Raw genomic sequence first — 14107 nt, forward strand, 5'->3', positions numbered from 1 at the left:
ACAAATGTCTACCAACTTCCTCAGCCAGAGCAAACCCCAGATTGCAGTCCTATTTAAAACTAGCCCACTGCCCACACACCACTACCCTCAAAACAATCTAAACTAATGGCTGGTCAACCTGAGGGAGGAAAGGAACAGCAATGAGCTGAAAATTTTCCAGTACTTTTTGAAATACATGCATCTGTGTACACTGTTCTCCTTGCTTGATAAGCTCCCCAGACCTTAGCAGTAGTTCCTTATATTTTGGCCAGTGAATGTTAGATCAAGCAACAGAGAGATTGCTAGCATTTCTGTAATGTTGTTTTGTATTTCAATGGAATTTGAGCTGCTGTAATTCCTTAATTAAATTTAAGAGAGAGCCCACGATTTTAGTCAATTGTTCTCAAGCTTTACTTTAACGACCTTTTCACACTGATGTCTAGGGAAAAAAGCATCCAATTAAGATTTTAACAACGTAATTGTGCCTGTTTTTAGCGAGATCCTTCACAGTATTTTACTTCCCCCTACTCTAGGTTCACGGATTACAAGATTTAGGACATCCCTCCTTTTACTGTGAATAGGCATTAGAAATCCAGAAGGCTAATGGCCGCTAGTGTCAGGGTATAGGTCAAGAGACCTGACCTAAAACCAAAAGCTTAAACTCTAAGAATAATTGAGACACTTGCAGGGAACCAAAATGACTGGGAAAAGTGTCTCACTTATAAGTGAGCTTATAAGCCAGTGTTTATGAGCATTTTCTGATGCTTTAAGCTTCCATTGACGGCTGACTCACGTGTTAACACCCTTTAGAGGCAGAGCTGGAGTCTGCTCCCTGTGAAATGACCATGGGTGCCGGACAATTAAAGCTAGGACCACCCTACCTGTGGTTACTGCAGTCATGGCTACTAGAGCCTCTCAGACCACATTTCACCAAATTAACAACCAAATTCCGTGACTCTAACAAATATCATTGTCCCACATCATTACCATTAACTAACGTGACAGAAATACAGCCGTTGCCACCATGTAACATGAACCTGTCACATCCTAGATGCTAAGCAAGGCTGGATGTGGTCTGTACTGTGATGGCGAAGGCCTCTAAGGAAAACCAGGTTACTGTTGCAAGTGGTGTTGGTGGACCAGTAGTTGGTGCTCTTCCCTCAGGACCATAATTAAGCCGGTGCCCCATTATGGTGACTACGGACATTCTGCTGCAAGAACTGGATCCTTTGGATGCTACGCTAAATCAAGCTCCTGACTTCGTGGTCATTAATGATCCCATGGTACTGTTCATAAGAGCAGGTTAGATAATCTTAGTTAAATTTAATCTTGGGCTTCCACAACTTGACCTACATTAATACGCTGTTAATAAAATTCCTACTCCACCTGATCTGCTGGTGCAGAATGCTGTGTGTGACCCAGGTAGGGTTGCTCTTCTGTGGGGGATGGAGTGGATCATCCCCTTTATGCAGTGTACAGTAAATTCAAAACCTTAATACATTTATAAGCACTAAACCCTCAGCTTTCACCTATATGACTTAAAAAAACTAAAAAATATAGTCTAATCTACTTAAGCATTGTTTAAGAGCACACCTTAAACACACAGTATGTTCTGTGAGATAAAAACATTTAAACTTTTCAGGTTTATGTCATTTAAGTGTATGTGTGTCCTCTTTTAAGATATTTTTATTGCTAGACAAGATTGGGATGTCATTCACAGGCTCACATCCAATGTAAAATAAGAGAATGGTAGTGTTAAAGGTAGCGTAAGTGTGCAAGATAAAGCGTATTTCAGTGAGACTGAAGGCTGTACTGAAAGCTGTGAAACAAAGATACTGTGAAAAAACTAACAAGTGCTTTTTTTACATTACAAGGGTGCATTGAAGCTAAAATAATGTGCTGAATAGAGCACAGTGTTTGCTGAAGGTTATGATGAAAATATTTTCATTCACTTTTTCACTAGGCTGAGTTCATATGAGCTGTGCTGTGATACAGCTCATATATAAATGTGTCTCTATGTAATTCCTGTAGATGAAGATGTGGCGGTATGGTCCAAGATTCTAAAACTCTGCAATTTAGAAAAATGTATAAATTATTGGTTCTGGGAGCCATTTTACAGATGGAAACTAAGAAGGCTGTTTAAAAAACTAAACTTTTTCTTTCATGTTTGTGGGAGATTGAAAAGGCGACTCAGCTGACATTATCACTGCCTCCAAGAAAAGACTGGATTAGATCCTCAGATCAATTAGCTACTAACTATCAAAAGGAATTAAACAGGCAGAATGACCTTCTCTTTCTTATATTTCAACATTGATTTGTTTGAACAGACAAAAATGTTGTAGCAAATTGTTTCATTTTTAATAAGTATGAGACTAAAGTACTGTTACTCTTGTGTGGAAAACTACCGCATTGAATTTACAAGTATGCGAAGCTGATTTATCAACAAACGGCATTTTGAGCAACTTAGAAGCCCCATCCAGGCATCTAGTATTTTACAGAGTAGTGGTGTTGCCCTGGCGTCCTGGCCAAATTTCCCCCTGGCCTTGATGTGTGGGGCACGTTCTGGCGCACTTTGGCTGCCGTCACATCATCCAGGTGGGGCTGCACATTGGTGGTGGTGGAGGGGATCCCCATTACCTGTAAAGAGCTTTGAGTGGAGTGTCTAGAAAAGCGCTATATCATTGTAAGGAATGGTTCTTGTTCTACAAAAAGATCATTTTCTGTTCAGGGCTGCAAAGATATTAGTGTGTCTACAGACTGCAGAGAAGAAAAGTGAAACACAGTTTCATAGCTCCCAGACTTTCAAACGATGCCCTATTAATGTGGTAGAAGAATAGGGAGAGGTATTTTGAAAGCGGGTATCTTCTGCAATGTTGTTCACATTATGGACAACAGGCATTCCTTTTCAGCGGGGCTCCTCTCTGCCTGAGATGAGCAGCGCGGCCACAGCGCGCATGATGGAGAGACGAGCTCTTACCCGACAATAACGAGTCGTGGGCTGTAGGGAGAGAAAGGCCCTCCCTCAGGACCCGGCGAGGGATTTCAATTTCATTTTCCAAATCGCCAGAGAAGCCTGTGTTTGAAGACGGATAATTATAGACGACTCCATTAAACACAGCCCTTCCCTTGCAGCAGAAGGGCATAGTCACAGTTCAGATTATGTTTCTCCAGGTATTAAGCACTGTTTCCTTCACAAACATGAGTCCTGACTCCGATTCTAATTTGGTGCCTTTTCAAAGAACTGTAAACACCTAAATAAAAATCCTATTACACACCACATAAATCTACCGCTTGAGGAAGGCATTGTAGAGCCTGGTGTCCTGTATGTCCACAGAGCAGGCACATCTTCAAATTGACAAAGCCAGGGGAGAGATAAACAGATCGATCTAAAGAAATGCCATTTATTTTTAAACAGCCGAAGAAGGTATTTAGACTGAAAAGCCCTGAAACTAAAGATCCTTTTTGTCTAGTATTTTAATCCTAGTCATTTGTACATGTCAGTTCTATGTATCACAGGCATTTATTGCTCTTACCTCCTACACTAGCCTGGGTATTCCTTTTAATCAATCAATCAATCTATCAATCAATCAAGTTTATACTGATGGATAGGCAATTTATTTATTGAAGTGGATTCGTAATTTTTTTATTCAGTTTTGTAAAAATGTGATATGAGAAATGTGGATTGTGAAATATAATGTGAAATTGAAGTAATTTAGTAGGTTATTACGGTTATTTTGAAACCTAAACAAGTTGATTTGTCAAGTTAGAACCTGAACTGGATGTCTCTAACTGTGCATACTTATTAGTTCAGAGATCATTAAGATAGAGACTGAAAATAACTCAACTTCTCTGCAATTAATGTAACCACAATGGCTGAAAATCTACTAAAGGACATGTAGATGTACATGAAAACTAAAATTCAAAAACTAATCACAAGGTACCCCAAGGTGCATTCGAAATGCATTTTTTGTGAGCAGCATCTTGATTGAAAACTGATATTTTTAGATTTTTGAAAGCCTACCATAAATATATTACCTAGAAAAAAACCCCACTGAGACAAATCAGCTTCTCATATTGTGTTAGGCCAAACGATTTCACTTTGGGGAATTGGTATGGCAATATATCAGAGCCAAATAAATCCATTAAAATGAGTTCAGCACAGAGATTATCAAGCAGACAAATTCAATAAGGAGAGAACGAGCGAGAGAATACAATACACAGACACAGATTCTGATCTCAGAGGCTGGGAGGCTCAATACAGACAAACATCTCTGCACTCTGGACTCTAAAACCCTTTTCCAATTAATTATGGGGAGAACAGCTCTGGGATCTCATTGCCACCACATTTCCACGTGTTCAATTATCAGGTCTTAAAAAGCCAACAAACTTTATCCACAGAACTCTGGGGAATAGAGGAGTCCAATAATTGAACACATCACAATCATTACAGCAGAATTAAGAGTCCAGAAATTGAATAACAGCAGCTCAGTGCAAGGGAGCATCGAGGCAAAAAAAGTTCAGCAGAGGCTGTAGTGTCCAGCACTGTAAAATCCATTCAACACAATGGACAGTTCAGCAGAGACGTCATTTGTATCTTCGGTAATTTATCTGTTCAGAAACACTGCCATGAACTGAAGTTATAAAAATAATAAATAAAATAATACATTGTACTGATTCTAACCAGCAACACACAATCAGCCATCTTGGTATCTCAAACTAATGTTGTCAGACGAAGCACACTGATATGAACACGTTCTCTACAGTCTGTACAACACAACTACACCCAGTACTGAGTCCCATAAGACATTATAGAATTGAATGTTATACCAACCCACACGAAACTAAACATAAAAAGCTGCCTACAGTACATTAATTTAGGAAAATTACGGAATTAAATAAGGTTATACTTAAGTCTTAGAATTAACATTTCTTCTTAAAGATCAAAAATTATTTACAGTCCCTGCCATTTTCATAGACCCGACATTTTATGAATTTATCAAATGGCTGTCTTTTATCTGATTTTGAAAGCCTTTTGCAATGCTTTTTCCGGGCTTTATCAAATACCCTGCATTTTCTACCAAGGGCAGATGGGCCAGGCTTCATTGACCATGACTGGAAAAAGCCGAGAATGTGCATAGTGTCGCATTGCTGTTTCAAAACATGTGCTCAGTGAAGATGGTGGCGGCGGTACAAAAAAGTATCCCAGAAATCCTTTCTCCCCAGGGGAATCGGCAGAATAGTCAACTCCAAAGGGAACAAACTGTCCAAATCATAAGAAAGTTAGTGCAACGCACACTATTTACATCGCAAGGGGTTTACTCGAAACTTCACTTAGTCACATTCCAGATGTGTAGGTAATAGGAAACTACACAAGGTCCTGAAAGATGCAGGTATTGATCAATGTGCTTGACTGAATGTGAATCTAATCTATTTTTCCCTCAAGGAGCCAATTTGAGCTTTCAAATTGCGAAGAGAGTCTCTGGGGGAATCTGTTGACTATGGAGCCTGAACACTTTTTAAGAACTGAGCTTGTAACAAACAGTGACTGATGGTATCAGCCTGCTGTCTTGTGGTGGCCTTGTGTGTCCCTGGCCACTTCTAATTCTACCCCTCCATTACGCAAACCCCTCTTGACTCTTGCTGAATGCAGTTCGGCAAGAGCCTCATGCTCCAGGTGCACTGAACAGGGTTTCACAGATAACGTGTTGCAAGTTCACAGAACTTCCACATTTTGATAAGAAACCCTGACACTTACAGGGCTTGGGTAAAGAAGTGTCAGGACTCTATAACGAGATATAAAATTCCCATGGAGTGATGCTCAAAGGACCCCAAACCGTGCAATTGCACTACCCCATTATCTGATCTGGTCAGGTCTCACAATATAGGCTGAGGTTGGTCTAACAATTGTTGGCCGGGTAGATGTTTAAAAAAAAAAGTCACCTCCTGCAAAGTACAAAAAGAGTATTAGCAGACCAACTGTTTGCATTCTTCCTTTTAGAAGGAAAAACCCAAACTCGCGCTTCAAAATGGTGACAGTGAGCACTGTCCCGTTGGCTGTGCTGTTCTTGCTTAGGGGTTTGTGGAAGTAGAGAGTTAGGTATACAAATGCTCCATGTTCAGCTCCAACATATAATGAATCTGCAGGACTCTCATCTTCACCTCCACAGCATTAATGTGTACCAACGCACAGCCGTGTCGTCTGACCAATGGAGGACAGGACCGGGGCCCCGTTGGGCAATTGGTTTTGTGATCGAAGGTCACACTGTGGGTGCCTGAGCGGATTCTACTCGATGGCCAAATAAAGGTCTTCATTTTCTACTGCCGTCCATGCAGCCCTAGACAGAAATCTCCCTAAAGCGCAAAGAGATGCATCGCTAATACTGCTGCGGTAAACTGCAACAGACGCATTAAGTGGAAGAGTCTCCCAAGTATTGTGCTTAATGAGCAGACACCTCGTTTTCATTACTCCTGTCAACCGCAGGGGCAAGATCCCGCTGCCTGTCAGAGGCTGCAGACGGACTCCTTCATCTCTCTATTAGCTCTGTTTGTTTTTTCTCTCATTTTCATCGGGCACGGCGAGATGGAACCACGGTTCCCTGCCCCCTCCCCTCTTTCCCCTCCGCATCGCGGAGCCGTCTTTCCTCAGCCTCTCATAAAATCGCAATCCATCTCCATTACGGCCCAGAAAATGGTATTTGTCACTTTGCGGGGAAGAAATAATCAATATGTCTTCTGGGGGCAGCGAGCGCATTAAACGTGGCAAATTGATGTCTCTCGCCCAAATGCGCCTTGCCAGCAGATTGCTTTCCACCTAATGGCGAAAAGCTCGCTCTGTCTATGAAGGGGGGGGGGGAGGGGGCTGGTAGGGTGGGAGGACATGCTGGGGAGGGGGTCTCAGAGGATCCCTGCTCTGGTTTCATCTTCCATCTTCTCTGTGCAGTCAACCATCGCCAAATTACACCACTGTCTGAGATGCCTCTCTCACACCTCGCCGGGGCTGGCCTGCTGCACACAGCTCGGAGATTAAGACGCCGGCGCAGATATTGAAAGCAGCGTGCAATTCATGAACAAATTCAAGTTTGGAAAGTGTCTCTGGCGCTCAGTTTAAAGTTTATTTAATGCTAACCACAGAACCCCCCCCCCCCCCCCGATCCCAAAGTAAAAATCTGTTTCAGCATATTGACGGGATTTTTAATCACAACTACATTTTTCAGCCATCGTAAGCATACTGTCTACCTCGCTGGGAATGAAGAAGTCAGGTTTACTCCTAAACTCAGCCCCTTACCTTAAATCTCCAGAGCTGCTCTAGGGACTCTTCCAGTAGCCCTGTGCCATGCTTGCTGTGGTCTGTTTCAAAAGGGGCTGTGTTTCACTGCACAGGTTTACACTAGACGTGGCCTCATCACTGATTAACCGCTAATTAAAGGCATTGTACGATCACAGTATTCTGTTATTGTCGTCACAGCCATTAAATATTAAATTAACCCTCCTGGAAATATAGGCAACTCTTAAACTCTATAGAGATTTCAATTAATCTAATTTCAATGCCCGCTACTGATGATCAGCTTTGTTTTTCTCATATGTTTTTCCTCAACATAATGATTAAAGCTGATCACTCCGCTGGCTCCTGTAAAATCAGTGTGTCACACCCTTCAGCCGACTTAGGGAGGACCTAGACATCTCGAGCCATGTAGCAGCTCTTACCCTCCAGCACAGGATCCGTCTCTGTGAGACAGAAGTAACTTAAGTCCTAGATGGACTTTTTCACCTCAGACGACAAAGAAAACTCCATCAATTCCGTTAATGGAATATAATATGCATGCAAATACAGCGTTTTAACTCCGCATGTAAACACCGAGATGGGCTCTGACCTCTGGTATCAACACGCTGATTAAAATTTCAGAGGGCCCAAACCTGCCATCTCACTGAGCCTGACTGCGAACGAGGCTTGGCTGGGATTGAGGAGCGTGAGCTGGAATGTTATTTTTGACAATTGCTTTTACATCAATCTCTCCGGCACCAAGGCTATTACTGCTGTGAATGTGTTTTTTTTTTCGCCCAGCACACGCTGAAACCTCCACCATCGAGATACTGGCTGACACTGCAGCCGCACTGAAATATTCATGTATTCTCAACAGGGGAGACAGGGCTTGTCAATCAACGCCTACGAACATTGTCTAGATCTCCTGTCTCTCTTGTGACACCTTGCTTAAGCCCACATGCGCTGCTTCGGGTCCTGTGCTCAGTCTTTACAAAGAACAACACACAGAGGTGATACAGCAGCAGTGTGGAGCAGAGGTCAGGGTTCTGGACTTGTAACTGCTGGGTTACAGGTTCAAATCCAGGTGCGCCACTGCTGTCGAACTACTGGTTAAGGTACTTCAACTGAACTGCTCCACTCAAATACCCAGCTGCACACGTGAGGGCAAATGTACAATGTTTTTCGATAAAAGGATGATTCAAATAAATTAGTACAGAAAAGATTATTAGTAAACTGGGCAAAATAATCAAATGATTCTGATTGGTTGTCTGCTATAATATTAATAAATCCTGCTACTTTCCTTTTTTAAATGAAGAGGTTTTGGAGGGCTAGGACTGCTTAAGTCCTAGCCCTCCAAAACCTATTTATTTTTTTAAAAATGTAACAGACAATCTCTCTGACTGCCAGACACTGAGTGCAAATGCGCAGCTCTTCCCTGCGTTCCATGTTGTACTGTATATGTGCGCTGCTTTGAAAATTGCATGCCCCCTTCTTGACACCGACTCTACTTTCTGAACATGTGATGTGATCATCTGTCAACACTGCTCCTCAACTTCTGACTATTACCATCCGGACAAATGTCACCTCACTCCAGACTAATGCAGACCAACTCATTTTGATCCTTAAGCTTTGTCCAAGAACCTCAAACCAGGACCTTGGTTACAAGCAAATCCTCTCTTTTTCATACGAACCTTATGAAAGAAAATACTTTAGTAATATACAGTAGTATACATATTATACTGTATTAAAAAACTGCTGTGTTGTGAGCATCTCCTTGGCAGTGGTGCTGTGAAAAAGTCTAAATGTTGCAAAAGCATCTTAAACATTTTTAAGGTAACAGTCAATTTTGACAAGCATGTGTTTTGTATTCCAAAAACAGCCTTTTAACTTTATGGATGTGGAGAGTAAAAGGAATTTTATTGATGATGTGGAACACTTGACAATGAGTCAATTAGATCTTAACAAGTTAATTGGGTCAAATAATTAGTTCATTAGATAATTAGGTAATTATGCCCATTAGATGGATTAGCTACTACAAACACTTCACACTTGCTTCCTAAGCACCACAACATCAGAATGGCCACTGGTGAGATGAGACCATCCTCTTCAGTTTCTACATAGTCCCACAGAACTGCCCGTACTGGCTACACTGGAAACAAACCCCTTCAAGAGTGAAATCCCCTGAAATCCCCCAAGGGGCAGCCAAACTAAGCTGTATTACAGTACAAGTTGATATAACAGTACAAAACAGCAGTGGGTTCTCCGAGTACATTGTTGATTCTCATAACATTTCTATAGTAACTTATTTTTGTAGTAGATAATTGTGTGCAAGATTTGTGCTCAGCAATGTGGAAGGATTGACACTGACCATTTGCCAATGTGCCTCCAAGGATTTAGTTTCCTTTATGGGATTTATAGGGACACAAAACACACATTTATTATTTGAAATGATAACCTTCCATGTGTCCTAATACTAAATCTTTACTATGACTTTCTTGAACTTGTCAGATCAGACATGGCTCCTGGATCACACTCACCATGAAGACTGTGATGGGCTGGGGCTTGGTGGGCAGAGCCAGGTGGGATAGTGGGTAGCTCTCTATGTATCTATTCCCATGGCTGTAAACATCCAGCCAGGTGGACAGTTCCTCTAGGGATTGCGCCAGCACTTTCCTCAGTAGTCGGGACATCAGAGTTGCCACGCTGCCAAAGAAGTGTGCCATCTTCCTTTTCCTCTGTGCCTGTCCCACACAAAGAGCATGGAGACACAACCACGATTCACAAGACAACTCACAGATAAAGAGAGGTGCACAAGCACCACCAGAAGCACCCATCATCCATAAGATAACACACAGATAGACAAACTGTAGGTGGGCAGACACCATCAGACACCGCCATCATCCACAAGACAACTCACAGACAGACAGAGGTGGGCAGATGCCATAAAGACACTCCAGTCAACCACAGGACAACTCACAGACAGACAGAATGGGTGTACACACTCAGAAGACACTCAAGATCTGGTTCCTTATCATTAAGAATGGCCATTTTATAATCTCTTTTTAGACTGCCAAATGCTTTAGCAATTCACGCATTAAATAAATAGAATCAATGCTTTTATGGCTTTGGGATTGGATCAGCCTTTTTAAATGCTAATGCGCATTAATGGAACTTTCTAACACTGATTGATCCTACACATCTCCACCATGGAACCTACTACCTACTTCGTCTTCCTGGGGCATCCAGGCCTCAATGACATCACGGTTCTCCCTGACGATATGGGCGGAGTCTTGCAGCCAGCTCTCCTGCAGATACCCTGCCCTTCTGCTGGCTGTAGCCCTCATGTGATAAGTTAGCTGACCCAGGGTCAAAGGTGACTCAAGGGTCAAGCTTCTCATATCCAGCAGAGTGAAGTCTGCAAAGCTGAGGACAAAATATAGAAAAAAACCCATCATAAAACCCTTCGAGTAACAAACTGTAGTCGGAAACTGAGTAAATAATCAAAAATAATTTCCCTCTGAGAATGAGGCTGAAGTCGTCAATGGCTAATCTACACCATGCACACAACCTCATACAAGTAAGCAAAATGAATTGTATCGCTGTGTGTGTTGGACCACACAAAATGAGGCCAAAACAAATGCGGAGTCTGCAGAGTCACTCAAGTAAATTCACCTTCCAGCTTCTTCTTAATTGCATTTCCTGCCTGGGCTTAGCAGGTAGAAGGCACGTTTGGGTTTAGTGTAGTGAGTGTGGTGTTGCACTGGTTACACTGGGCAGCAGCCAGGTTGCTGTCTGTAACACTTCAGGCACCAGCTTTTCCCCATGACGGGGCTCAACATGAGATCCCCCCCCTACACCAGAGCAGAACCATACAAAATCCACTTCCTTCACACTTACAGGAACAAGTGAGAGGAAGCCATTCAGCCTATCTAGCCTGTTTGGTAGTTGCTGTAATAGCTAATTGATCTGAGGATGACCTTGCTTAGATCTAGACCACTGATATAAATTAGGAGGAGCAGTAACTCTAGTACCTGAGGTACTCCACCCAACAGATCACCCCAATTTGAACATTTTTAACTAATTTTCTCTCTCCATATGAATGAAGTTCCCTTAATGCCTACCGCCTGCAATTTGAGAATTGATCTTTTACGAGGAATTTCATCAAAAGCCTTCTGAAAATCTAAGACTATACCATAATCTGTATAAGACAGTATCATACACAAGACTTCAGTGTTCTTTTGCATGTTTGTGATCATTAGTACTGTATATTACTTGTGGACTGTAACCTTGCCAGCTTTTAGCCTGTTCTCATTTGATCTCAGAAGCTAAGCAAGGCAAAGTATTGGAATGGGAGAGCTTTAAGATAAATCAGGGTTCAGCTGTGATGAAGAAGAACCAGTAGGGGGGACACTTCCTTTGGACCAGAATTTACGTATAAATCAATAACCCTTACACTTATATAGCACCTTTATAGAAATCTGAAGAAATTATTACTGCAAGTGATTTAAATATAGTACAAGAATAGATTGGTTAAATAAAGATGCTTTACAGACTAAAGCCAATTACATTTTCTAAAGTCAATGAAATTCTGTGTCATTTTCCCAGATCCTGGACAGCGAGAGTGATTAAGAGGCCTCTCTAAATTTGCACCCTTGTCAGAGTCTGCATCCAAATGAAGCAAACAGAGCCAGACTTGACTCACTGTAGATGTGGACAGGGGAAATATCGTAACTTTTGAAATTTCAGAACATACTGCAGCTTCACAGCTTATTGGGAACTACACTGGTGAGAATGGAACAACATTCTGCAAAGGCTCCTAGAGCTTCAGACGTTTGGAAAGGAATGCTGTGAGTGTCTTACAAGTGGTCGAAGCTGTGGAGGAGCCTGGTCATGACAGGGTGCGTGTTAAACAGCGCCCCCCTCAGGCGAGTCCGGGCACTCTTCACTCGCTCACGCCAGGGGAAGACATCTCGGCCGGCACTGCTGGATGACTGAGAGACAGAGAGCAAGACGCACTTTAAACAACAGCAATTCCTTCTCCTTAACTATTGTACTTCAACCACGAAAAAAAGTCAGCTCTGTTTTCTCACTTAGATTGATAGTCCCAACAGAAATTCAAATTCCGCCGTCTCTTCCTCTGAGACTGCACCACGCAACGGCAATCACGCACCGCAATTAATCACAAAGCAGCAGGCTGAAACAGCACTGAAAGATGATGCTGTCTACCCTCATCCCGGAGAGCTGCAGTTCTCTAAGTCTTAAAAGTACAGTATCTTCTATCAGGGACGAAAGATCCCTATCAACTAAATAGGGTACCAAAGACCAAATAGTAAAAACTGGTTCGGTTGAGCAGAGGAAAGTTCAGCGGGGGGAGCCGGTGGATTCTGCAGAGTTCCAGACCCACGTCTGGAGACTCTATTACACAATAACACACAAGAGCACATGACAGTTCCATGTGGAGTATTGGCTGGCACACACCTCTACAAGCGTTGTGCTTCTACACAAAGTAGTCTGTGTGCCATCGGCAGGCATTTGAACGATGCTCCTGCCTACCCTGTGCTGCAGAAGGATGCCCAAGCGTTCCTGCTCCTCTGGATCCAGGAGCACGTAGTCCAAGATGGATTTCCTCATGGCCACTGTGTAGACCTCTTCCACCTCCTGGAGCACACACACGACGGCAAACACAATTCACTCTTCCAGGAATGACTGGGGTGCTTGTCTTAAAACGTCTTCACACTCACAAAGTATGTTTCTGCACCCTCCTTACTTTCCTGGATGGGAAGAATTTATAGCAAAGCGCTTCCTAACCGTAACAAGGCTTCATACTGTAAGGAAGGAGAACATGGTCCTTTATGCTTCTGCTAATGGGGTTATTTCGACATTTCAATCTGCGTTTCAGTTTCCTTTGCAGAACGTATCCTAGTGTAGGGCTGGTTTTCGGAAATACAAATCTGTTAATTTCTGAAATGTACCTACTGAATCTCCTGTTAAATTTACATGTTTGCAAAGGCCATAATGCAAAGACATATTTCCATATCAAAAGTCCAATCAAATGATTTCAATTTCCTTCTTTTCACTCATTAATTGAAAATGAACAATAATTAACAGAGAGTTGGGACAAATAGTTGTTTTGCATTGTGGAAGCACAATTCTGTGGTAATCTCCCTAACATGTGCAGAGTACTGCAAATGCATTCACCCCTGTTGTAACACAGCCTTCACAGGCCCATTAGAAATGTTCTACCAAAGTCACTTGAGACATATTTTAGGAAGATAAGATGTATATGTTCATCTGTGAATGGTACTGAAATACTTCTGCAGTTCCAATGCCCAGTTCCAGGGTTGTTTCTCAATGTGTGGATGACTAATGCCATTCTGTTCTTTCAATGGGCATTGATGGATGGATTTTTCTAAGTTTGAGCAATGCTTGGCTGTCAAATTTAGTTGCAGGAGACACCATAAAAGCAAATCCCCCGCAAGTATAGTTGCCATGATACGGAATTTGCCCTCATTATTCCAGTGAGGCAATGGATGAATGAGCTTAAACAAGGCAGAGAATCCATCCAAGATGACCCTGCGTACAGACGATCCTTGGATGCCACCAGTTCACAAAACAACTGCTGTTGAGGAAACCAAGGCTGTCAAATCGAGCCTGTGGACTTTGCAAAAAAGACAGCTTTTTCTGTTGAACGCACTGAAGCCACTGTCCATGAATATTAACAGTTTTCTGCCATATGGATTCCCCAAAAGCAGCAGTTCACAAGATCTCCATTCAGCAGTGAACAGTTGCTGGCATTCAGTATTAATCTAGCAGAATGTGGTTTCTGTATACTAACTTGTGATGAGTCTTGGGTTTTACCACTGGGAA

At 42.3% G+C, this 14107-nt stretch overlaps 1 protein-coding gene across 4 annotated transcripts in view; it reads right to left on the reverse strand.

Annotated features, from left to right (window-relative positions):
* The window catches only part of LOC148655268 (dynein axonemal heavy chain 3-like), a 237770-nt gene that overhangs the window by 121812 nt on the left and 101851 nt on the right, over window positions 1-14107 (reverse strand). For all 4 annotated transcript variants that reach the window (XM_088645659.1, XM_088645658.1, XM_088645657.1 and 1 more), the window contains 4 exons: window positions 12794-12898; window positions 12101-12231; window positions 10465-10663; window positions 9778-9981 (listed from right to left, as the gene is read on the reverse strand). In XM_088645659.1, coding sequence (XP_088501785.1) covers window positions 9778-9981; window positions 10465-10663; window positions 12101-12231; window positions 12794-12898 — 639 coding nt within the window. The remainder of the gene's footprint in view (window positions 1-9777; window positions 9982-10464; window positions 10664-12100; window positions 12232-12793; window positions 12899-14107) is intronic.

The sequence above is a fragment of the Lepisosteus platostomus genome, chromosome 9, assembly GCF_059453375.1.
Source record: "Lepisosteus platostomus isolate fLepPlt1 chromosome 9, fLepPlt1.hap1, whole genome shotgun sequence".
NCBI lineage: Eukaryota > Metazoa > Chordata > Actinopteri > Semionotiformes > Lepisosteidae > Lepisosteus > Lepisosteus platostomus.